The 22,767-nt window shown below is 40.1% G+C and overlaps 3 protein-coding genes across 4 annotated transcripts in view; 2 read left to right on the plus strand and 1 right to left on the minus strand.

Annotated features, from left to right (window-relative positions):
* LOC115736252 (transmembrane protein 53-B) overlaps window positions 1-22,767 on the minus strand; it is a 391,123-nt gene that overhangs the window by 121,129 nt on the left and 247,227 nt on the right. The window contains exon 3 of the mRNA XM_030667851.2: window positions 15,463-15,474. The gene's annotated coding sequence lies outside the window, so the exon portion shown is untranslated. The remainder of the gene's footprint in view (window positions 1-15,462; window positions 15,475-22,767) is intronic.
* On the plus strand, window positions 16,483-18,571 carry LOC115736414 (protein HYPER-SENSITIVITY-RELATED 4-like). The gene is made up of 2 exons (XM_030668118.2): window positions 16,483-17,619; window positions 18,020-18,571. Exons 1-2 carry the CDS (start codon window positions 16,585-16,587, stop codon window positions 18,479-18,481), a joined length of 1,497 nt encoding a protein of 498 aa, XP_030523978.1. The 5' UTR covers window positions 16,483-16,584; the 3' UTR covers window positions 18,482-18,571.
* Window positions 19,064-21,252, plus strand: LOC115736416 (thioredoxin domain-containing protein PLP3B). 2 transcript variants are annotated; one of them, XM_030668120.2, is made up of 9 exons: window positions 19,064-19,222; window positions 19,346-19,463; window positions 19,834-19,908; window positions 20,008-20,055; window positions 20,150-20,292; window positions 20,397-20,469; window positions 20,547-20,608; window positions 20,732-20,829; window positions 20,947-21,252. In XM_030668120.2, the coding sequence occupies exons 2-9, from the start codon at window positions 19,380-19,382 to the stop codon at window positions 21,054-21,056; spliced, it is 693 nt and encodes a 230-aa protein (XP_030523980.1). In that variant the 5' UTR covers window positions 19,064-19,222; window positions 19,346-19,379; the 3' UTR covers window positions 21,057-21,252. The 2 variants fall into 2 exon arrangements, with proteins under 2 accessions (XP_030523980.1, XP_030523979.1); XM_030668119.2 differs by having other exon boundaries at window positions 19,077-19,226; window positions 19,331-19,463.

Genomic DNA, 22,767 nt, shown 5'->3' on the forward strand with positions numbered 1-22,767 from the left:
GATTGGAAAGTGATAATATAGACTCGTCCACAAGCTGTCCTACGTGGCACTATCTGTGCTGATGTAAAATTTTTTTAAATTTTATTTATTTATTTTTGTCTTGATTTGTCTTTTCTATTTTTTTTTTTGTTAATAGCTAGAAAGAGGCTGCAGACCACCGGGTGAGGCTCGGTGACCTCCGCCGGTCATTGGGTGAGGCCATGCGAGCCCTTGCCGGCCGCTGGGCGAGGACTTGCTACCCTCGAACTTGGTTGGCAAGCCCTTGCTACGGGCGTGAAGTCCTAGCCGAGTGCGAGGGTGGCGGGCCCTTGTTGGCTACTAGGCGAGGGCTTGCGACCTTTGCTCACGGCTAGGCTAGGGTCGCGACCCTCGTTGCTGTTGGCAAGGGCTCACGGCCCTCACTCTAATCTAGGCGATGGTTGCGAGCCCGTGTCGGCCACCTGGCGAGAGTCGAGAGCTCTGGCCTAGGGGCCGGTGGCCTCTTGTTGGCCCTCATCAAAAAATAAGAAAAGAAAAAAAAAAGGCAGAAAAAATGCAAAAAAATTCAAAAAAAAGTTCAAATATTAACAAAACTTTAGGCAGTGCCATGTAGGATAGCCAATGGATGGTCGACGTTTATGTCATCAACTTCTGGCTAAAATTGGCCGTATGGGCTGAATTAAAGTAATTACAAAAAACTTAGGACTCAATTGACAAAAATAAAAGTTTTTGACTGAATTGACATAATTGCAATATGTTTATGACTTTTTTTGATAACTTTTTCCAAAAATTAATATGCGAAAAGATTTTTTTTTTTTTTTTCCTTTTTGGAGGCTCGGTGAAAGATTATGTATTTTTTCTTGGAGTGAAAATATTTTCATTGGATATATGACTCGCCCTTTTTTTAAGACATTCACAATGATTCCTCCCGTCATCAACTTCGTTACTCAATGGTTGTCTTTCTAGTGTTGTCATGTTCGTTCGTGACTCACGTTCGAAGATATTTGATGATTGGAAGTGGATAAAGAAATGACATGTTAGGCTTTAGTGGATCTTCTGTCCTGCTTCCGATACGCATGGATACCAAAGGACCCACGGGAGAGGAGATTGGACATCCTGAGTTAATGGGATACTGTCCTCTTAAAGGTACAACGTCACAAACGGAATATTCATCGATCTTTAGGCATGATCAATAGCCGTGACTTCATTTTTATGTATAGGCTACATCTGGTTTTCGTGCGTGCGTCCGTGTTAAACATCCACAAAATAGGCATGTGTAACCAAAGGAGTTCGAACGAATGCACAACCTGAATTCAATAGAAGGTGCACCTCCGGTTGTAAAGCCGTCCCCTCTCTCTCCCTCCCTCTCGTGGATGTGAAGTTGGTCGGCCTTACCGTCTTAGCAGAGTTAATTTGCGCTTGCGCGTGGAGAGAGACGGAGATGGCTATGGCGATGGCAAGGTGGGCCTGACGAGGCATGGTCGGCGACGATGGTTGCGCACCGTGCGAGGCTGTGACGAGAGGGAGAGGAGAGCGAGAAGAAAGAGCATGTAGATGAGTTTGGTTATTTTATTAGTTAGTTATATTCAATAAATAAGTTTAAACGATATGGGTGTTAAAAGAGTCATAATTGGATCGTAAATAAGTTATAAATAGGTTCACAAATCGCTTAGACCCAAATCACATCTATTATTCTCTCTTCATGCTCTCTCACCCTCACTCAATCTTGTCACTCTACACCCTCACATCGGTTTGGGTATGGGTTTTGCTAAATTGGATTAAATGCGGAAGTATTTTTAAGAATATGTGCATAATTACTAAAAAATTCTAAGACTATTGCAATTCAGTACATCCAACCAATTTTGACGGAAAATCATTGACGTGGATCCTAGACACGCCATGTAGGACAGCCGACACCGACGTGAACAAACTTTAATAATGCTTTAATAACTTTTTATTTTTTTTCTTTTCTTTACTCTAATTTCCTGGACTTAAGGATGGCGAGGGCCGCGATGCCCTTCCCAAATCTGGCGAGGCAAGGGTCACCATTATACAAAATTCAAAAAATCATATTATTAAAATTTGTCCGAATTAGCACCGGTTGTCCTACGTAGCATGTTCGGTGTCCATGTCAATTGTTTCTTGTCAAAATTGGTCGGATAGACTGAATTGACATTTATACAAAAACAAAATATTTAGAATTGAATTGGCCCAAAAAAAAAAGTTTAGGATTGAATTGACGCAATTGCAATAAGTTTATGACTTTTATGATCATTTTTTTCTAAGAATATGGGTTATGGGTCACTAGATTTGTATTGCATGAAAATATGTTGAAAATGGTTAAATGAATATTTGGATCGGACCATTTTCGATCCAATCCATCCGTTTGACGAGTCTACTTAACACCATCGGATGAACCTTCCATTATACAGCTTTCCAAGATTGGAGATTGATGCTTCTGATAATTTAGCCTTGTTCAGCATTATATTGTGTAAATCGGGCCAGCCAAGCATTATGCAGAATTTACTGATACATCCTCATGACAATTGGATTCCTGGCTCCCGCCAAGTGGCAGTCTTGGATTTCTCAATAGCTGGTTAATATGATATCTCGTACATTAGCACTGGTCATTAACAAGAGTTTAAGTTCTGTCTACTTTTTTAGCTACCAAACAGTTTGGATGACTAGAAAGAAGGGAGGGCCAGTGGCAAGTTAGCCCAAGTGGCCCATGCCACGCGATATTCATCTTCAGCAGGCCCACACGCTCTGGATATCAAAGAGGCGACTTTCTAAGCAGCTATCAGCACAAGCTTTACCTAATTGCTTTTGCGGATTGGACCAAGCAGACAGGTAACTTTTCCCTCTCCATGTGTCCTTCCTTTCTTTTTCCTTTTTGGCCGATTAGTCAGCTTGACAAAGACTCTCAGAACCTTGGAGAGGTTAAGGGACACAAATAGTCCTTTTAAGTTTTGACGCATCGTGCAACGTGGTCCTCGAACGTTTAGTTTGTTTAATTAGCCCCATAAATTCTAGCTCAATGTGCAATATCGTGCCTGAAATTTTTAGTTTATTCAATGTGGTATCTGAACTTTTGGTACATATTCAAATTAGTCCATGGACTATATGAAAATATTTAATATTGTCTTTGAGCTTAAATTGATGAAATGATAATGTCAGGTATTTTGATATAGTCTAGGGACTATTTTGAATGTTTACCAAAAGTTCAGGGACCACATTGAATAAATTAAAATTTTAGGGCCCATATTGCATATTAGATCAAAATTTAGAGACCAATTGTGTTAGAGGACAAACTACTTTTTTCTTTTTTGGTCGAGAGGACAAACTACTCGATATGTTTGATTTCTGTGTGGATACTGGCATTTAGGTACCTCATTCATTTAAGACATTTCAGTTATTTGTCCGATGTAAGAGAAATTTAAAGCAAGAAATGTGAAAAGGAGCAGAAAACAGTTGAGAAAGATTGGGAATTCAATTGAAGAAAACACGCTCTTTTGTTATAGGCACTCTCTACAATATTAGTTGGAAGAACTTCTTACACGCTGACAAATGAGAGTACTTGACTATTTATATCCTTCACAAAATGTTGGTTCACTCCTAGACCATTCTAGAGATTATGGTTCACCCCGTCGAAAGATGTATAATTTTTGGGAGAGGAGAAGAGGTGAGTCTTTTTTCTTCAATACTCCCCCTCCTCGACTACTCTTCTCTCTATGGGATCCAGCAACCCCATCAAGTTGCTTTCGGAACTCTTCAAAACTTGTAGTGCCAAGTACTATGGCAAACATATATGCAACTTGATCACTTGTCCTTTTGTGCTTCGTCTCTATCTCTCCCAGCAACACTCTTTCGCTCGAAAAGTGACAGTGTACTTCTACATGCGAAGTTCTTGGGTGAAAGATCAGGTTCTTTGCCAACCATATGATTGATTGATTATCACAATGGAGCTAGTGACACTGTTGGTTTCCTCTTATTGTACCATGACACTATTCTCGATCTATGGCAAAACATATATTCAATAGTTAGATGTCATGTGTCATGGTCATTAGCATAATCAGTATTGCGACATCCTTTTACTTCATAGTTTACTCCTTTATTGTAGGTAATTCCATAGTTAAAGGTCTCCTTCACGTACCTTAGTATGCGTCTAACTACGTCCAAGTGAGGCTTTCGTGATTTGTCTAAGAACCGACTTGCTACTCCCATTGCAAAGGTGGTGTCGGCCCCGTGTTATAGTCAGGTAGATTGGGCTTCCTACAAATTCCCTATACATAGTTCATCTTACAATTCTCTTGCTTCAACCGCGCATAGTTTATATTGACATCAAAGGCATAAAGATCGGCTTGCAATCAAGTATCTCAAATTTCTCTAGATGATCCGATGACCACTTTTCTTGACATAGGAATAACCCTTCCTTGGTTTGTGCAACCTATAGTCCTGGGAAGTGTATTAGTTCTCCAAGCTACTTCATCTGAAATGGCACAAAGAGATTGGCTCTAATTCATTGTATCTCATCTTCATCATCTCTCGTAATCATTAGGTTATTCACATAAATTAGTACAATTACAAGTCTTCAGCCTTCTTCCTTCACAAACGGACTGCTAGTGCTATCAAATAGCAACTTTGCACAAAAAATTTTGCAATCTTCTCCTACCAATTTCTAGGAGCTTGTTTCAAACATAAAGCGCTTTCTTTAATTTGCAAGCATAAAAGGTATTAGAGATAATTGAGACGTATTTTGGATAATTTCCTATGTTAGAGGTATTGAATAAGTCCGTTGATTTTATGTATCTCTGAAGATTATTCCTTTTTTTGTACATATCTTGATTGATATATATTACCTTCGATGATTTCATAAAACCTATAAATAGGCTGATTTAATTTTCATTGTAACATATCGAAATATAGAGAAATTCCCCAATTCTCTCTTTAGCTATAGTATATCGATCTCCCATCTCACCGCTCAATAATGCTCATTGAATGCCTCATTCTCGTCTGAGTAAGCACCACGGTAGTCGTGTTAGGATGTTGGCGATGCGTTATCAAGTTGAGCCTTTTTCAAAGAGGAGTTTTTTCTTTCGATGCCAGCCTGTCTCACTGAATGCCTCATTCCCGTCTGAGTAAGCACCACAATGGTCGTGTTAGGATGTTGGCAACGCGTTATCAAGTCGAGCCTTTTTCACAGAGGAGGTTTTTCTTTCGATGCCAACCATACAAGATGCATCGATCAGTAACCGTTGATTTTAATACTTCCTTCACTACAAAGATGGACACAACATGTGGCTTCTTCTTCTATGGGAGTTTCCTGGCAATTTCGATCGGGCAAGGCGTGGATCTGTTTGAGACGCCTTTCCAAAAATTCAAGCAAGTTGAAAAATGAACCATGACGAGACCATATAAACTTGTCAGATCACCCCAATATATCATTTGATTTTTTGTGGAAAAATTATCAAAAAATCCCAAACTTATCATAATTATGCCAATTTAGTTTTACTTTTTTTTTACCGATTCAATCTTAAATCTTTTGCAATTATGTAAATTCAGTCCATTCAATAAATTATGGCTAGCTGTCAGGCGACATGATATTTTAATATTTTTAAATAGTTTATTCTTTTTTAATTTTATTTTTCTTTCTTTCTTTCTTCTTCCCTCTTCTTCCTCCAGTAGGCTGCGAGCCTCAATAACCGGCGTGGTCGACCTCACCGTGGCGGGGACCAGGCCGAGTCTAGCCAGATTTGGGCCAACAAGGCCGACCTCGCCTAGTGATGACGAGGCACGATCTCGCCAGTGGCCAACGAGGGCGAGCCTCACCGGCTATAGCCTTTGGCTAGTTTCCGAAGTTCTGCGATTGGCTAGAGAAAGAAGAGGGAAGAAAAAATAAAAAAGAAATATTAAAATATTTTGCTGCCCTATGAACCGAGCCGAAACATTATTGCAAAGGGTTTAGGACTGAATCGACAAAAAGATAAGTTTAAGACTGAATTAGTAAAATTGCAATAGATTTTGGATTTTTGTGATAGTTTTCCCGATTTCTCAGCCTAAGTGAAATGCGTGTGCCGTATAAGCATCGTTTTTGGGATGTCGTAAGTAATGACGAGTGGATCACAGTCTTTACTATAAACCACAAAAAAATGCTCCACCTGGCGCTTTTTCGACGGAGTCATATGGACGTCCATGTTCACATGTCTTACTGCACTCGATGTGGGTTTAGGATCCTGGCTTAGAACTACCTCGGCATGGAGGATCACGTGCTATTTCGAGAAATCAATGACTTGGTCCGCACCGCCGAAATCACTCCTGCCGAAGTTGTCGGGATATCAGAGGGTTCCATGAATAGTTATTGTTACGTATTATCTTTCTTTCTTTTTTTGTAATTGAGTAATATAACGAGAAATACAATATGCTAATTATAGTAAATCCTCTGTTTGACGTAACCTTAGTTTAATGGTGAAATAGAATAAAATCTTGTGTTTCGATTTCTTTTTCTCATTTTTTTTACGCTTTACTTGGCTGTAATTATATGCCGAATCCTAATAATTTTATCATCTTAAAAACTTCTAGCACCAACAATTGAATTCAAGCAATAAAGGGGTTTCAAATCTTGTAAATTCGCTACTAGTTGTAGCTGTGGGTAGGGCTTTCATTCTTATTGCTTCGGGGATCTTCCAATCAAGATGATCTATCGACCTGATATGAAGCAAACTATAGCTCTTACTCTCGGTAATTATATTGACGTGCGGAATTGGTTCGCATTTTTAAGATTTCCATCGGATTCTCATTTGGAGTAATGATGGCGTAAAAAGATTATTAGACAACTAGAATTAAGGCAATAACACGTGTAGTTTGGGAAAAATTTCAAATAAGAACCCAAAGTATCATCATTTTCTCAAATAAGAGCTTGAAATGGACTTTCTTTCAAATAAGGGTCTGAAGTGTTCAAATTTTTTCAAAGAAGGGCATGACTAAAGGACATTTTCGTCCTTTCTTTTTTGAGTTTTTTCTTTATTCTTTTTGGCTTGCGCTTTTTTCACTCGTGCTATGACTTTGTTACTCCTTTTTTGTGTGCTTTAACTATCCTATATGTTGTGTGGCACACCACTTTTGGTATAAATTTATGTGATTTTTTTATTTTTTCATTCAGTAAACTCTTTTATTTTGTTTCTTCTTTTTTCCTTGTCGATTTCACTTTCCTTTTTCTTTTTTTTTTCACGCCTCCCACTGTCTCTCTATTTTCCCTCTTGCAGGCCATTCTCTCTTTGCATCTCCTGCTCATTCTTCTTCCAGAAAACTGTTTTTTCTTTCCATGCCTCCCACTCATTTCTTTGTTTTCCTTATGGAAAAATCTCTTACTGTGCCACTCTCTGAATAACAGGTTTTACTTTTCTTTTACACCAGTCAAAATTTCAATATAATAGAAATTATCTCAACAATTACATGTTCAGATCAATAATCAAACACCCTTGTTAATTTAGTGTTCACTAACAAAGATTCACCGAGATCGTTTTGGGTCATATGAGGGATTAGTCCTTAATCGTCAAGTGCATATTCGTAATGATGATGCCACAATGAACACAACTAGAGAAACACCCAACAAAACTATAGATCCTTTGAGCAACTTTTGATTGCAGTGTACACAAACTCTTCTCCTAACCATAATCCCCCAAAAATACTCAAAGAAACACAAAAAAGGAAAATAAAATTTTATTCGCAAACTCAAAACTGAATATTAGCGTTGTTAATCTAGGATTAATGGCGCTCTTGCTTTGAGAAGCAGTTATGTGAGTACTTGCCATGCATAGAAATCTAAAGTCAGAAGGAGCAAGAAAAGGCAAAGGAGAGAGAAAGCTAGAGGACCCGGAAGCATTTTGAATTTAAAGGTTACCAACTAAATCAAAATATGGAATCCTAGAGAGAGAAAAAAACATAAATTTGACTGGAATAAAAACAGAATAAAAGTCAATAGAATGATTTCGATGGTATGTTACGTGTGACCATCTAATAAGCAAACTCTAATATATCTTTTTTTGAACTTTCCACGGTGGAAAAGAAAAAAAAAATCCTATTATCCATTCCATTGAAAACATGAGTTGTAAGGAAAATAGAAAAACGAATAGGAGGTGTGGAAAGAAGAGAAATAGAGGTTGACAGGTTTTTGGAAGAAGAATGAGCAGGATGCGTAGAGAGAGAATGCCTTGCAAGAGAGAAAACAGAGAGACGAGTGGGAGGCGTGAAAGAGAGAAGAAGGAAAGTGGGATCTGCAAGGAAAAAAGAAGAAAAAAAAATTAAAAGAGTTGACTGAATAATAAAATAAAAAGAACCATATAAATTCGTACCATGAATGGTGAGCCGCACAAAGAGTAGAATGGTCAAAACACAAATAAAAAGGAGTGTCCAAGCCATAGTAGGAAGGGGTAAAGTGAATCCTCTTACGCCCAATCAGGTTGGCTTCCCAATTAATATTAACATTAACTTAAAAGGATTTGCTTCAAAATGCCTTTTTGGTTTGTGGGTTAACCAGTGTTGAGTGACTAAGCTGATTTTTGGCAAAATATTGACTTGGGTATCTAAGAAAGGGTGCCGTAGCCCGACACGTAGACGCACAAATGGAGATAATGATACCACATTACTAATTAAGTACAATAGGGTATATAATAAATTCTCTTGAAAGGTAGGGAATATCAGTCGAGACAAGTCAGATGAACCGAAATAGGTCCATAACTCCATACTCGGGAGAAGTGTTTCTATTGTGCGATCCCGGGTCACATGCATAAGATGAGTGCTATAATCTGAACCGTGAGGACATCAAATGGAATCCGACTGATGTAAAGATCAGAATCAGGCGGGCCTATGCGATCAGGACAACATGAAAATCACGCGGCAGCAAGAGGCCATCTGATCCTGCCATCGGCTAGCCCATGGTCATGATGGTTCAGTTCAGAGAATTGTCGGTGTGCTTGGTTTACTTTCTGGAAACCTTAGTCGATGCCGATTCGGTTAACATGGGAGTCTGGGAGAAAGAGTCTCCACAACCTCCTAAAGTCTCGAACATGTCTCGGTTGAGCATAAAAGTGTTGGGTTACGTTTGTGCAGGTATTGAACACTACGAGGTTTTCTCTTCCTCGCCGTGCTGACAATTCATTAGATGTTGGACATTGCTTGTCCTTTTTCCCTATTCTTTTATTTGGGTGGTAAGTTGGAAACTATTGAACTATCAGTGTTTTCTTGGCCACTACTCAAGCAAGGTGGAATTAAATAAAATGACCAAAGGAAGAGCGAGAAGTTTTATTACCAACGAAGAGGAAATCTATATAAAAAAAATGAATAATAAATGGGCTACATTGAGGATAGAGCATCAGAAAATTATGAAATGTGTCAATCCACGTGTGAACCTGAGTACGATTTCAACCTAAAGAAAAAAAAAAAAACGAGTAAGATAGGTGCACAAAAGCCGGATGCATTCAACAACGCCTCCATCACACCAAACGAGACCCCGTGATTTACTATCGATGGAGAGTATGAACCACACTCTAAAAAAAGTAAAGATATTGAGGTTGTTAAATTATATCTCAAGTTTGATATCGCACAAAACTTTGCTAAATTAGTTTCGGATGAAGGGACTCACTGATATTCGGCTGGTACAAGACTGTTCAAAGGACTTGGACGTATGGGTCCTTGATATACCCACACAAGAAAGAACAGAAAATAAAAATAATCTCTTCTGCTACAAGACAAAAGAGGGACCCACTATATATATGATTCTGTTTCACTTGTGGGGGTAATATAGTCTTTGTGTAAGAAACAAGAAAAGCAAGTGTTTAGTTTTCTTATTTCTCACAACTGCTGCAGCTGTACAAATATAAAGGAGATGACTCTTGGGGTTTGTTCTTTAGCCGAGATAGCGCCGCGCAGTAAAAAAAAGAAAAGCATTCTGAAGGAAGCCACAAAAGGACGAAGGGGAGGGCACACATCCAGTGTTGCGAATTTCTTCTCTTTTGCGGTCCAATAGTGAGTCCTTGTTTATCCGTAAAGAGTGATTTGTGTCGCGAGTCTTATTATATCTAAATTGTTTATTGTAAACACTTTGAGTTTGTGTATAATCTAGATACACGAAACACGAGCGTATTTAGTGATTATAACTCTGATTCTCCGATTATAGTAAATTGTTCTTGCTGGCTCTTCCCATGGATGTAGGTGCCGATATTTGGACCGAACCACGTAATCTATGATGTCATTTATTGTTCCTCGTTATTTTTTTTGGGCTTTTCGCATTGATTTATTTATAAGATCCTGGTTAGTTTCGGTGCATTATTTTACAACAATTGGTATTAGAGCTTGGGATCAAATTTCTAGATTGTGATTTGGATCTTCTGCTTGTTTGATTATTACATAGATATTTTGTGATTGTAATTATGTCTGGAGTGAAAGCTGAAATTGAGAAGTTTAACGGGAGAAACAACATTGGGTTATAGAGTCTCAAGATGGATGCGTTATTGACAACTCTAGGCTTAGCAGAAGTATTGGAGGGCATAGATAAGTTGCCCGAAACGATGAGAGATACTAAAAAGGATGTGTTGATGAGGAGGCGAGGAGTTTAATCTGGTTGAATTTATCGGATGAAGTGTTAATAGAGGTAGGTGAGAAGAAGCATACCGCAACGTTGTGGGCAAAACTTCGGGCACTCTACTTAACGAAAGGCTTAAACAATCGCTTGTACATGTTAAAGAGGATGTTTCGGTTCGGATATCTTGAATGTACGTATATTAGAACCACCTAGATGAATTTAATAAGTTCATGATGGATTTGGAGAACGTTGGTAAGACACTTGATGATGAAGAGTAAGGCATGATGTTATTAGCTTTTTTACCATAGTCATGGAAGCACTTTGCTGATTCAGCATTACAGAAGCATACTACGATTACCTCGGAAGAGGTAAGTTCGCCTTGTTTTTTAAGAAGTAGCAGAGAAAGTTGCGATATGACAGTCTAGCGCAGGCCGTAGCTTAGGGACTAGTGATTCGAGGTAGAGAGCAATAGCGAGGGTCCGAGAGCGCGAGAGGTAAAAACAGGTCTAAATCACGCTATAAAAAGTCTAAGGGACGCGTGAAGTGCTTTGAATATCACAAGAATGGGCACATCGGAAGAGATTGTCCTAAGCCGAGAACTAGAGGTGATAAGTAGAAAGCCACAAGTAGTGTGGTAAACGTTGCCGAGAAGAGTACTAGTGATGTAGAGACTGTCTTGTGTGTGACTATAAATTCGTCGGGAGACGAATGGGTATTAGATTCGGAGTATTCTTATCATATGACGCCTTATAGGAACTGGTTTACTACTTACCGGATTGTAAATGGTGGTAGAGTTTTGTTAGAAAATAACGTAGCTTGCAAGGTTATGGGGATAGGGACAGCTCGAATTCGGATACATGATGGAGTACCACATTAACAGAAGTAAGGCATGTACCCGAGCTCAAGAAGAACCTTATTTCTCTAGGGACGCTTGATAATATCAGGTGTAAGTACGCCGCTGAAGGTGGAGCGCTGAAGATCTCTCGAGGTGCCATGATAGTAATGAAAGGGAAGAAAGTGAGTTCTCTCTATCATCTATTGGGAAAAACCGCAATAGAAGCTGCGGCGGTTTCATCAAGTGAGTGAGATTCTAATTAAACTCAATTATGGCATATGTGTTTGAGGCATATGAGTGAGACAAGTATGACGATGCTGAGTGATAGAGGGTTGTTAAAGGGTAAAAAAATAAGTAAATTAGACTTATGTGAGTACCGTATCTTTGGGAAACGGCGCCGGATTAAGTTTATTGCGAGTATTCATTCGACTAAGTAACTGGTTGAATATATTCATTCGGATATCTAGGGCCCGTCTTTGGTTCCTTCCAAAGGAGGTGCCCGATATATGCCGACTTTTATCGACAACTATTTCAAAAAGGTATAGGTATACTTTCCGAAGCACAAATCTGATATGTTTGATCGGTTCAAGAAACTTAAGGTATTGATTAAGAAACAGTCCGATAAACGGATCAAGTGCCTTAGAATCGATAACGGCATGAAGTTTTGTAATAAAGATTTTATCGAGTTCCGCAAGAGAGAGGGGATTGTGAGACACCGAATAGTACTTAGGACATCACAGCAAAATGGTGTGGTAGAACGGAAGAACAAAACTTTACTCGAGCGGGCTCGGAGCATACTTTCGCATGATGGAATATGAAAGGAATTTTGAGCCGAAGCAGTGAACATGACATGTTACGTGATTAATCGATCTCCATCATCTGCTATAAAGTGAAAGACTCTAGAGGAAGTATGGTCGGGAAAACCTATTGATTACTCCAGATTACGAGTATTCGGATATCCCGCATATGCTAATGCGAGTGATAGTAAGCTTGAAACGAGGTTGAAGAAGTGCATATTTCTGGGTTATGTAAATGGGATGAAAAGCTACAAGCTGTGGTGCACCGATCCCGGATCACCCGATTTTCTAATCGGTAGAGATGTGATTTTCGACAAGACTGCAATCTTTCGATAGAGGAGTTTTGAGACACAACTAGCAAAACAGACGGATCATAGTGTCGGTAGTGAGGTGGAGCTTCAAGTGGAGACTCCGGAGACCTCGGAGGTAACAGAGGTTGAGATTGTAGATGAGGCCGCAGTTTCTAAAGTCGGTGATACTAAACAACCAGCACATCTGCATCGTAGTATAGCCGTAGACAGGACGAGAAGACAAATTAAACCATCGATACGTTATGCTTATACAAATATTGCTTATGCTTTGACTATATATGACGAGGTTGAAACATATGAACCTTCATCTTACCTCGAGGCGATGGCTAGTTCTAAATCGTTGTAGTGGCTATAGGCTATCGGTGAAGAGATGGAATCACTCCATCGAAATCAGACATGGGAGCTAGTTAAAGCACTCAAGAGCTAGAAGATTGTGAGAAATAAATGGTTCTACAAACGGAAAGAAGGCACTCTTAGTGTCGAGGCAGCGAGGTATGAGGCGAAACTTGTTGCAAAGGGGTATAATCATCGGGAGGGTATTGAATACAATGATGTGTTTTCTTCTATGGTAAGACATACTTCTATTCATGTTTTACTTGCCTTAGTTGCTGCACAATAACTTAAGTTGGAGCAGCTTGATGTGAAAACGGCGTTTCGTCATGGTGAGTTGGAGGAGTAGATTTACATGAGGCAGACGGAGCGATTTGCTATTCCGAGTAAGGAAGACCCTGTTTGCTCGCTAAAAAAATCTTTATATGAGCTGAAACAGTCTCTTAGACAGTGATATAAACGTTTTGATGCTTTTATGGCTAGTCGGGACTATTTAAAAAGTTAGATAGATAGATGTGTTTACTTTAGGAGATTGGAGGATGGGTATTTAATATATTTGCTATTATACATTGATGATATGTTAGTAGCAACAAAAAATATGTCTGATATTGATGTGCTGAAGAGGCAATTAAGTGTTGAGTTTTAGATCAAAGATTTAAGTGCTATAAAGAAAATTTTAGGCATAGAGAATTTGCGTGATAGGACTGCATGAGTATTACATCTATCTTAAAAGAAATATATTGAGAAAATCGTAGCACGTTTTAATATGCAATCAACGAAATCTATGAGTATACCATTAGCGAAACACTTTACATTTTTACTTAAGTTATCACCGCAGACCGAGGAGGATGAGGAGCATATATTTCGTATTCCTTATTCTAGTGCAGTGGATAGTATTATGTATGCTATGGTATGCACTAGGCTTGATATTTTATAAGCGGTGAGTGTAGTTAGTAGTTATATGAAATGTCCCGGTAAAGCTCATTGGGAAGTTGTGAAATTGATCCTCGGATATTTAAAGGAGACATCGGATGTTGGTATAGTATATCGGAAGGACAATAATGGCGGAGAAACCACTTGGTTTTGTGGATTCGATCTTGTAGGCGACTTGGATGAGTGGATGTCTTTAGCGGGGTACTTATTTACACTTGCGGGTGATGCGGTTAGTTGGAAAGGGTCCTTACAGGATCACGTTGCCTTGTTGTCGACTAAGACAAAATACATGGCATCGACCTTTATAGCGAAAGAGATGATATGGTTACGGGGTTTGCTCTTGGACTTTGGGTTAGAATAGAAAAGTGTTGATATATACTGTGATAACCAATGTACGATTTATCTGCCGTATAATCCAGTTAATCATGAGCGGACGAAGCATATCGATTATCGACATTTGCTAGCACTTCATCCGAGATGTCTTAAGGAAGCGTAAAGTTGTGAAAAAGATAACGATAGTGGAGAACCCTGCGGACATGATGACTAACCCCGTTTCTTTGGCGAAGCTCAAACTTTGCTTGAGTATTATTGGCATCTGTGAAGAGTGAGCACCCGTCGGGGCGTTGGGAGGGCAACATGGAGAATGAGCACTATGAATAAGATTCAAACATCGAGTAAATGTGGAGAATTATTAAATTATGTCTCAAGTTTGATTTTCGTAAAAAACTTTGCTAAATTAGTTTTGGACGAAGGGACTCACTAATATTCGGTTGGTACAAGACTGTTCAAAGGACATGGACGTGTGGGTCCTTGATATACCTACAAAAGAAAGAAAATAAAATAAAATAATCTCTTTCGGTACAGGACAAAAGAGGGACCCACTATATATATATATATATATATCTTTCTGTACAGGACAAAAGAGGGACCCACTATATATATATATATATATGATTCTGTTTCATTTGTGGGGGTACTATGGTCTTTGTGTGAGAAACAAAATAAGCAAGGCTTTAGCCTTCTTATTTCTCACACCTGCTGCAGCCATACAAATAAAAAGGAGAGGACTTTTGTGGTTTGTTCGTTAGCCGAGACACCACCGCACAGTAAAAAAGAAAAGCATTCTGAAGGAAGCCACGAAAGGACGAAGCGGAGGACACGCATCCAATCCAGTGTTGCGAATTTCTTCTCTTTTGCGATCCGTAAACGGATTTGCGTCGCGAGTTTTATTATATCCAAGTTGTTTATTGTGAAAATTTTAGGCTTGGGTATAATCTAGGTACAGAAAATACGAATGTATTGAGTTATTGTAACTCCGATTCTCCGATTATAATAGATTGTTCTTTCCGGCTCTCCACGTGAATATATGTACCAATATTCGGATCAAATCACGTAATCTCCGACGTCCTTTATCGTTCATTGTTATTTTTTTGGACTTTTTACATTAACTTATTTGTAAGATTTTGATTAGTTTCCAAGCGTCATATTACAACAGAGGTGATAAGAGTTACTTGAAAGCTGAAAAGATGAAATGAGATGCTCTTTTCTTCCATCTTTTCCCACCCCTAGCAAAAATAAATTATTTTGGTCATTCGAGGTAGCTTGGAGAATCTGATTTTTGTTATTTTATTGCTCTTGATCCAAGAACTCAGACGTGGCCAAAAAAGTTCACGTTCATGAATCATACATAAAGGACGAGGCCCAAGAGTTCTTGGTCAATGTCCTCCATCTTATTGGAAACTCGGACACTATCATCCGGCGGTTTCTTTTTCACTCATTCACAACTGCTATGATGAAAATCAGTGTGGAATCGTTCAACAGATCAAACGATACAATGAATCTTATGATTGCACTCGAGTTACTCAAGAGTCTTTAGTATTTCCTAACCGTCAATCACTCTTAATCCCTCAAACGAATTCCCAAATTTTGCAACTTCAAAATACTTGTATTTTCTTCTTCATACATCAAATGAATTCACAAATTTTGCAACTTCAAAATATTTGCATTTCTTTAGGATGTAATTCACGGGCACGCCATTATGACGGGGCCGAAAGCTCATAGTCTAATTGATGGATCGAAAATGTGAGATTTGCTGGCAATTATTATAAAAAAACTTAACTTTGTTAGATGAAGGCGCGGTTTAATTTATACATTCTAGCACTCCCCCTCATGCTTAATCTGGTCTTTTTATCTAGTATTAAACGTGGAAATATTTAATTGGAGAGGCAAATAAGGGCTTGGAAATATTTGAGTTCGGGACCTCCAGCTCTAATATTGTGAGATTTGGTGGGACCACTGTCAATTATTCTATAAGCTTAAACTGTTGGATGAAGACGTAGTATAATCTATATATTCTAACATCTCTCCTCACGCTTAGTTTGACTTTTTTGCCTAATAACAAAAACCAAAACTCACCTATGTACGATACTTGTATCCTCAATAAGAAATTTAGGAAATCTATTCAAACTCGAAAAACATAATTAAATCGGATTTTTTTTAAGGGGTTCAAACTCGAGTTATATTTTCGTCGGTAGGCGCTCCGGCTATAGTAAACCGGCATCACATTAGACAAGGCTCTTGATGAATTTTCTGAAGTTCCTATCTGACTTGGATCTGAGAGGTAACGAGACAGAAAAGTCAATAACAAAACAAAGCCACGATGTTTCCTCAATTTGGAGGTTCATTCAAACGCTATTCAACCTTGATGACCCAGTCCGACCAGAAAAAAAAAAATCTTGATGACCAAGGAATCGAGACGCGTGCGTGTCCGTATATATATCTGTGTGTCTCCCGTTTAACCCTAAAAGGAAAAGATATTCGATGGAGTCGACTTCATCGTCCGAGTCCAAAATCGCCACGGCCAAGGCGGTGTTCTCGGCCGCCGCGTCCGTCACGGCCACGGTGATGCTTGCCCGCTCCATCACCCATGATCTCCTCCCTGACGACCTCCAGTACTACCTCTCCTCCGCCGTCCACGGCTTCCTCGCCCGCTTCTCCTCCCAACTCACCCTCGTCATCGAGGAATACGAAGGCCTCGTCAGCAACCAAATCTACGACGCTGCGCAGATCTACCTGTCCGCCAAGATCTCCCCAACCACTCGCCGTCTGCGGGTTGCCAAGCCCGAAGGCGAGGACAACCTCAACATTTCAATGGAGCCGCGCGAGGAGGTTGTGGACACGTTCGGCGGTGCCAAGCTCAGGTGGGTCATGGCCTCCAGAATGGTCGAGACAGGTCTCGGAGCCAGCCGAGGGAGGTGGAGGACTATGGGCCCGGTCGCCACGGAGTCGGAAGCCCGCTTCTTCGAGCTCAGCTTCCACAAGAAGCACAAGGACATGGTGATGAGCACGTACCTGCCCCACGTGGTGGAGGAGGCCAAGTGGATGAGGCAGGAGAAGAAGACGCTGAAGCTGTTCACGCCGTGCTGGGAGAACATGTACAGCGGCAGCCTCTCCGATGCCTGGACCCCGATTAACCTGGACCACCCCGCGACATTCGAGACCCTCGCAATGGAGGCGGCAGCCAAGGAGTTCATCAAGGAGGACTTGAAGAGGTTCGTCAAGAGGAGAGAGTATTACAGGAAAGTAGGCAAGGCGTGGAAGAGGGGCTACTTGCTGTACGGTCCGCCGGGGACGGGGAAGTCGAGCCTGATCGCGGCTATGGCGAATTACTTGAAGTTCGACATTTACGACCTCGAGATGACCGAGCTGACCCGGAACTCGGAGTTGAGGAAGCTGCTGGTGGCAACGGCAAACCGGTCAATCCTGGTGGTTGAGGACATCGACTGCACCATTGAGTTCCACGACCGCATTGCCCGGTCGGCAAGCCCCTCCTCCCGCGGCGAACCGGAGAATCAGGTTTGTCTCTTCATACTTTGATCATTCAGATTTGATCTTTAATGTTAGGAGACTAGATAAAATATACTCAACTCATGATCTCGAGGCTTTGACAAAAAAAATAAATAAATAAAACTCATGATCTCGAGGCCACTCGTAAAAAGAAAACTTTGTTACCTATGCAAACAAATTTTCCAACCTAGTCAACTGAAATTTCCAATTGGTTGACTTAATCAGTCAAGACATGTTAGATTGATCAATTCTTGGACAAAATATAACATAAAATTATTAGAGTACTCGACACGTGGCTTCTTCTTTATGGGAGTTCCTTGGAAACTTCATTTTGGCCTTTCGGGGAGGACCATGTAATGTCCCCTTGCTGCTTCATATGGTAATCACCATCGCCCCTGGGATGCCGCAGGTCACATTATCAGGCTTCCTCAATTTCACCGACGGGCTCTGGTCGAGCTGCGGCGACGAGCGGATCATAATCTTCACCACAAACCACAAAGAAAAGCTCGACCCGGCTCTTCTCCGGCCCGGCCGTATGGACGTCCACGTCCACATGTCTTACTGCACCCCGTGCGGGTTCAGGCTCCTTGCCTCGAACTACCTCGGGGTCGAGGACCACACGCTCTTCGGAGAGATCGAGGGTTTGGTCCACGCTGCCGAAGTCACCCCGGCCGAAGTCGCGGAGCAGATGATGAAGAGCGAGGAGCCCGGGGATGCGTTGAAGGACATGGTTGAGTTCCTCAAGATGAAGATCAAGGAAAATGAGGAGCGAAAGGCCAAGAAGGTTGAGGAGCAGGAAGTGTCGGCAGAGAAAGAGGAGAAAAAGGAGGTGCAAGTGGTGGAAAAGATGAACGGGAAGGAAGACAACTAAGGCAGATGATGACGAAATATACGAACGATTTAATAGACAATCAAACATGTTTGATTTATGGAAAAACTTTACATCCATTGTAAAGAAAGAATCTTCGCAAATAGACCTTTGTCTAATAGCCAATGACTTCGTAAATCGCGCATGGGCACCACACCATGGCCATTGTGACCGGCACCTTTCACCTAACTTTATCTGCACCGCTAACAATCGTCACTCTTCGCCGCCGCCTGCAGTAATTCACCGTTTTCACCGTTACCAATCTCGAATTGAATCATTGTGATGCTGATTCCTTCTATGCATATCCTATCATGTCTCTCTTAACTTAATTAATTTGTTTATTTTTACTTATATTAGTCAATTAAGAGATCTGTACCTAAAGATTATCAGACGCAATTAAAACTCTTCGATGTTATCAAATCCCAAAATCCAACATGTGCAACTTCAAAATGACGTAAACCGCTTATTGGGCCTGGCCCATTCATGTTCCGACGCTTGCAAACGGCCTGACATGATCCTAAATTCAGGCCTGGACAACGGGTCCTGTCCGGTCCGATCCGAACCGCCCCGTTTTCCCTTGTCACGTCCTCCGGTTCTCGCCAATCAGTTCGCTGTGATTTTCCGCTTTTCGTTCTCGTGTGAACAAGGTTTTCGAAGTTCATAATATTTCTTTTGCTCCCTGCCTTCGATCTCGAAGCCTGTACCAGAAGCGAGCCGTCCCGATTCAACCGATCCAGATCTCGGGTTGGTGTGAACACAATCTACCTTCATTTTCGAAGCTTCGAATGATCCTGCTCTCGCGGATTTTGTTTTTGCTTTCTTGAATTTTTCCTTCCCCGTTCGTTTAATCAGTGTCGATCGATTCAGGTTTCAGAGAGACAGGAGGCGAGAAAGATACGAGATGGACCCAGATTCAGTTAAATCCACTCTCCAAAATTTAGCATTTGGGAATGTAATGGCTGCCGCTGCTCGCGATTATCAAAAGGTGTGCTTTTTTGAATTTTTCTAGCGTTGGGGTTCATTTTCTTTTGTTGTTCTATTCGTTTGATTATCCGGGTTGTTGGCATTTTTAGTTCTGTGTTTCAAAATTGCCGAAAGCTGGGAAATTTCAATGGCTATATCTTGCTGTTGCTGGGAGTTGCTCCTTTTGATGTAGTGGATGTTGAGATTGGATTCGATTGCAGCAACTCATATTATCAGCTAGATTTGATCGATTTTTCTTCTCTCTCTGTTTTTTTTTTTTTTTTAGTTCTTACTGTTTTTGTGAAGGGCTTTGAAAGTTCGAGTGTAAGCTCTAGCCTTTTGTACATTCTTTTCTCTCCGTGTTGGGCTTGACTGTCTACTGATTTTCACAGGAGATTCTAACCCAACAAAAAGCTCAAACTTCCACTTCTACCAACCTGGAGGTTGATCTTGATGAGTTGATGGATGTAAGTGTGTATCTTCTGTTATGATCCTTTACATGTAAATTCGTAAGCATTGTATCATAGTTTCTATTTTGTAGTTTAAATATCGCCTTTCGATGACAGGATCCTGAACTGGAAAAACTGCATGCTGATCGGATTGCGGCCCTCAAGGTGAGAAAATTTCCCTACTTGTGAGTTATAAATATGAGGTATCAGTGGTAGATTTGTCAGTTTCATTGTCCTTTTTTCTGTTCTGATTGAACAGAAAGAAGCTGAGAAGCGCCAAGCATTGAAGCGGCAGGGACATGGCGAATACAGGGAGATAACTGAGGGCGATTTCTTGGGCGAAGTCACTGGAAGTGAAAAAGCGATCTGTCACTTTTATCACCGAGAGTTCTACCGTTGCAAGTAATGCCAGTAGAATATTCTTCGTCACTCGCAAGTCTTGGAGTCTTGGTGTTTACTTGGTGTTCAATTGTGTACGTGTTTATACTTGGGTAATGCCTTCACAGAATAATGGACAAGCATCTGAAGACACTTGCTTCAAAGCATTTGGATACGAAGTTCATCAAGCTCGATGCAGAGGTTAGTTGACATTTGCTAGAAGTTATTCCAAAGCAATGAAATGAGAGTGCTAATTGCTGCTGTTAGCTGTGATGCAGAATGCGCCCTTTTTCGTGGCGAAACTAGGAGTGAAAACATTGCCCTGTGTAATACTTTTCAGGTCAGGCTTAGCATTATATCTCTGCAATGACATTGAAGCTTGAGGTGATCCAGAGAGTTACTCTGTTCATGTTTCCCCTAAGATGATCTGTTAAGCTTGAGGTTTCCTTCACTCCTATTTCAGGAAAGGGATTGCAGTAGATAGACTAGTGGGATTTCAAGATCTTGGAGGGAAAGATGACTTTTCTACAAGGGCACTGGAGGCTCTTCTGCTCAAGAAAGGTCTCTCTCTCTCTCTCTCTCTCTCTCTCTCTCTCTCTCTCTTATGCGCACACGCACCACGCATGAGCGTGCAATTACATGCATGAATTTGATAATTAAATGCTCATTGACGTACAGGCATAGTAAGTGAGAAGAAGGACGATGAAGATGATGAAGGTAGCGAATATCTGGAAAATAGGCACAGAAGTGTGAGATCTTCTGTGGATCCAGATTCTGATTCTGACTAAAAATGGGAAGAAAATGCCGTCTCTTTTCTTGAAGATTTTGTAGCTTTTGCGGCGCATGCTGTATAATTGTTCTCATAATTTTTGTTTTTTGCTATCGTGTTTTCAACATTCAAATGCAGTCGACACGTATTTCCAGCAAGTTTGAAGCTTGATTCTGTATCTGACTAGAAAAAAAGAAAGCCACATGCAGCTTTTTTCTTAAATTTTTGTAGCTTCCATACCGCATGTTGGGTTAACTATGTCAAATATGTTGAGATTTCGCTATTCAAATGGAGTTACCTGCGAATGTTGCTCTAGTTTTTGGATCACAATCACATAGCTTATGTGCCTGGGACACCTTCAATCAAAGAGTTCGTGAATAGAGAAATATGACTTGCACAAGTTTTGCATCTCCTGCTTAGCTGAGAATTGTACTTTTATATAACTTGCAATTGTTGTTGGTGTGTGCTTTTGCTCGTTTACGTTTCCACCGTGATTCAAGACACCGCTTGATTTGAGAACGAAAGACACGATTAGCAAAAACACTCTCCTTTTTTTCTCCAAATAGAAAGAGTCCGAAGAAAGAAAGTCTTTTCTCACTTCTTTTAGCGCTAGAGAAAAAATTGTCAAAGAGTGTACTTTGAATAGAATGAAATACAATAGATCTTTGTCCAATAATAATTAACTTTTTACTAAAACTTGTCAAACGGGTGGGTCGAATTGACCCATTAATCCATTTATGATTCATTTATGTGTAATGTAAGTTTTTTTTATTCATATTCGACCAATATCAGATTCGATCCATATTACTAAAAAATTTTCATATTTAATGCAATATAAGAGAACTTATTTCTTATAAATTTTTGAAAAATTGTATTACTAAATCATTGTGGACAATTTTTATAATTTGAAAAAATTGACTTTTTTTTTTATATAAGTTTAAGAAAAAATTCTGAATTTTTTATTTTCTATTTTTTTTCTTCTAAGACCGGCAAGGGTCGTCGGTCACAAGCGAAGGCCTGCGACCCTCGTCGGCCATTAGGCAAGACCCGGATCTGGTGAGGGCTATGAAACCCTCTCGGGCAGTAGGCAAGAAATTTCTTTGTTCGTACTGAACTGCTTGCATGATAAAACCTCGAATATTTGGGGAGGAACGCAACGAAACTGTCCCATGAGTTAAGCAAACTTTACAATGTTACAAAGAACATCGGGACGTTATAGCTATTCTTGGTAGGGCTCAACTCCTTTTTATATCAAAGGTATTTACCGGTTCCTGGGGCAAATATGTTGGTCCAGAAGAAACAATCCTACATTAGCTATACAGTCGCCTTGCATATATATGCCCGAGACATTGCCCTTGCTACGGGCTTTGTCTCATGTAGATTAAAAAATTCATATATAAATTTACATGCTAATTTAGACCCAATTTGAAAGGTTTCGAGCACTTTACAATAGAAAGGTTGATAATCAGAAAATTGTCCAAAAAGCGTTAAACGTATTGCACTTTTACTAATTCAGTAATAAATCTTGTAATTTTGTCAATTGAGTCATAAAACATTTTCACGTTTTGCCAATTTAGTCTACTCGGCTAATTTCGGCGGATAACCGCTAACGTGGACATAGGCCGTTCGACATGGCACAACTAACACCGATATGGAAAATAATCTTTTGTCATTTTTGGAATTTTCTATTTTTTATTTTATTTTTTCTATTTTTTTTCCTTTCCTTTTTT

Source organism: Rhodamnia argentea, chromosome 11 (assembly GCF_020921035.1).
Source record: "Rhodamnia argentea isolate NSW1041297 chromosome 11, ASM2092103v1, whole genome shotgun sequence".
Lineage (NCBI taxonomy): Eukaryota > Viridiplantae > Streptophyta > Magnoliopsida > Myrtales > Myrtaceae > Rhodamnia > Rhodamnia argentea.

Coding starts and splice junctions, on each gene's coding strand:
- LOC115736414 (XM_030668118.2), top strand. CDS start 16,585: ATGGAGTCGACTTCATCGTCCGAGTCCAAAATCGCCACGGCCAAGGCG. Junction 17,620..18,019: donor GCGGCGAACCGGAGAATCAG/GTTTGTCTCTTC, acceptor GGGATGCCGCAG/GTCACATTATCAGGCTTCCT.
- LOC115736416 (XM_030668120.2), top strand. CDS start 19,380: ATGGACCCAGATTCAGTTAAATCCACTCTCCAAAATTTAGCATTTGGG. Junction 20,470..20,546: donor TCATCAAGCTCGATGCAGAG/GTTAGTTGACAT, acceptor GCTGTGATGCAG/AATGCGCCCTTTTTCGTGGC. Junction 20,609..20,731: donor CCCTGTGTAATACTTTTCAG/GTCAGGCTTAGC, acceptor CTCCTATTTCAG/GAAAGGGATTGCAGTAGATA.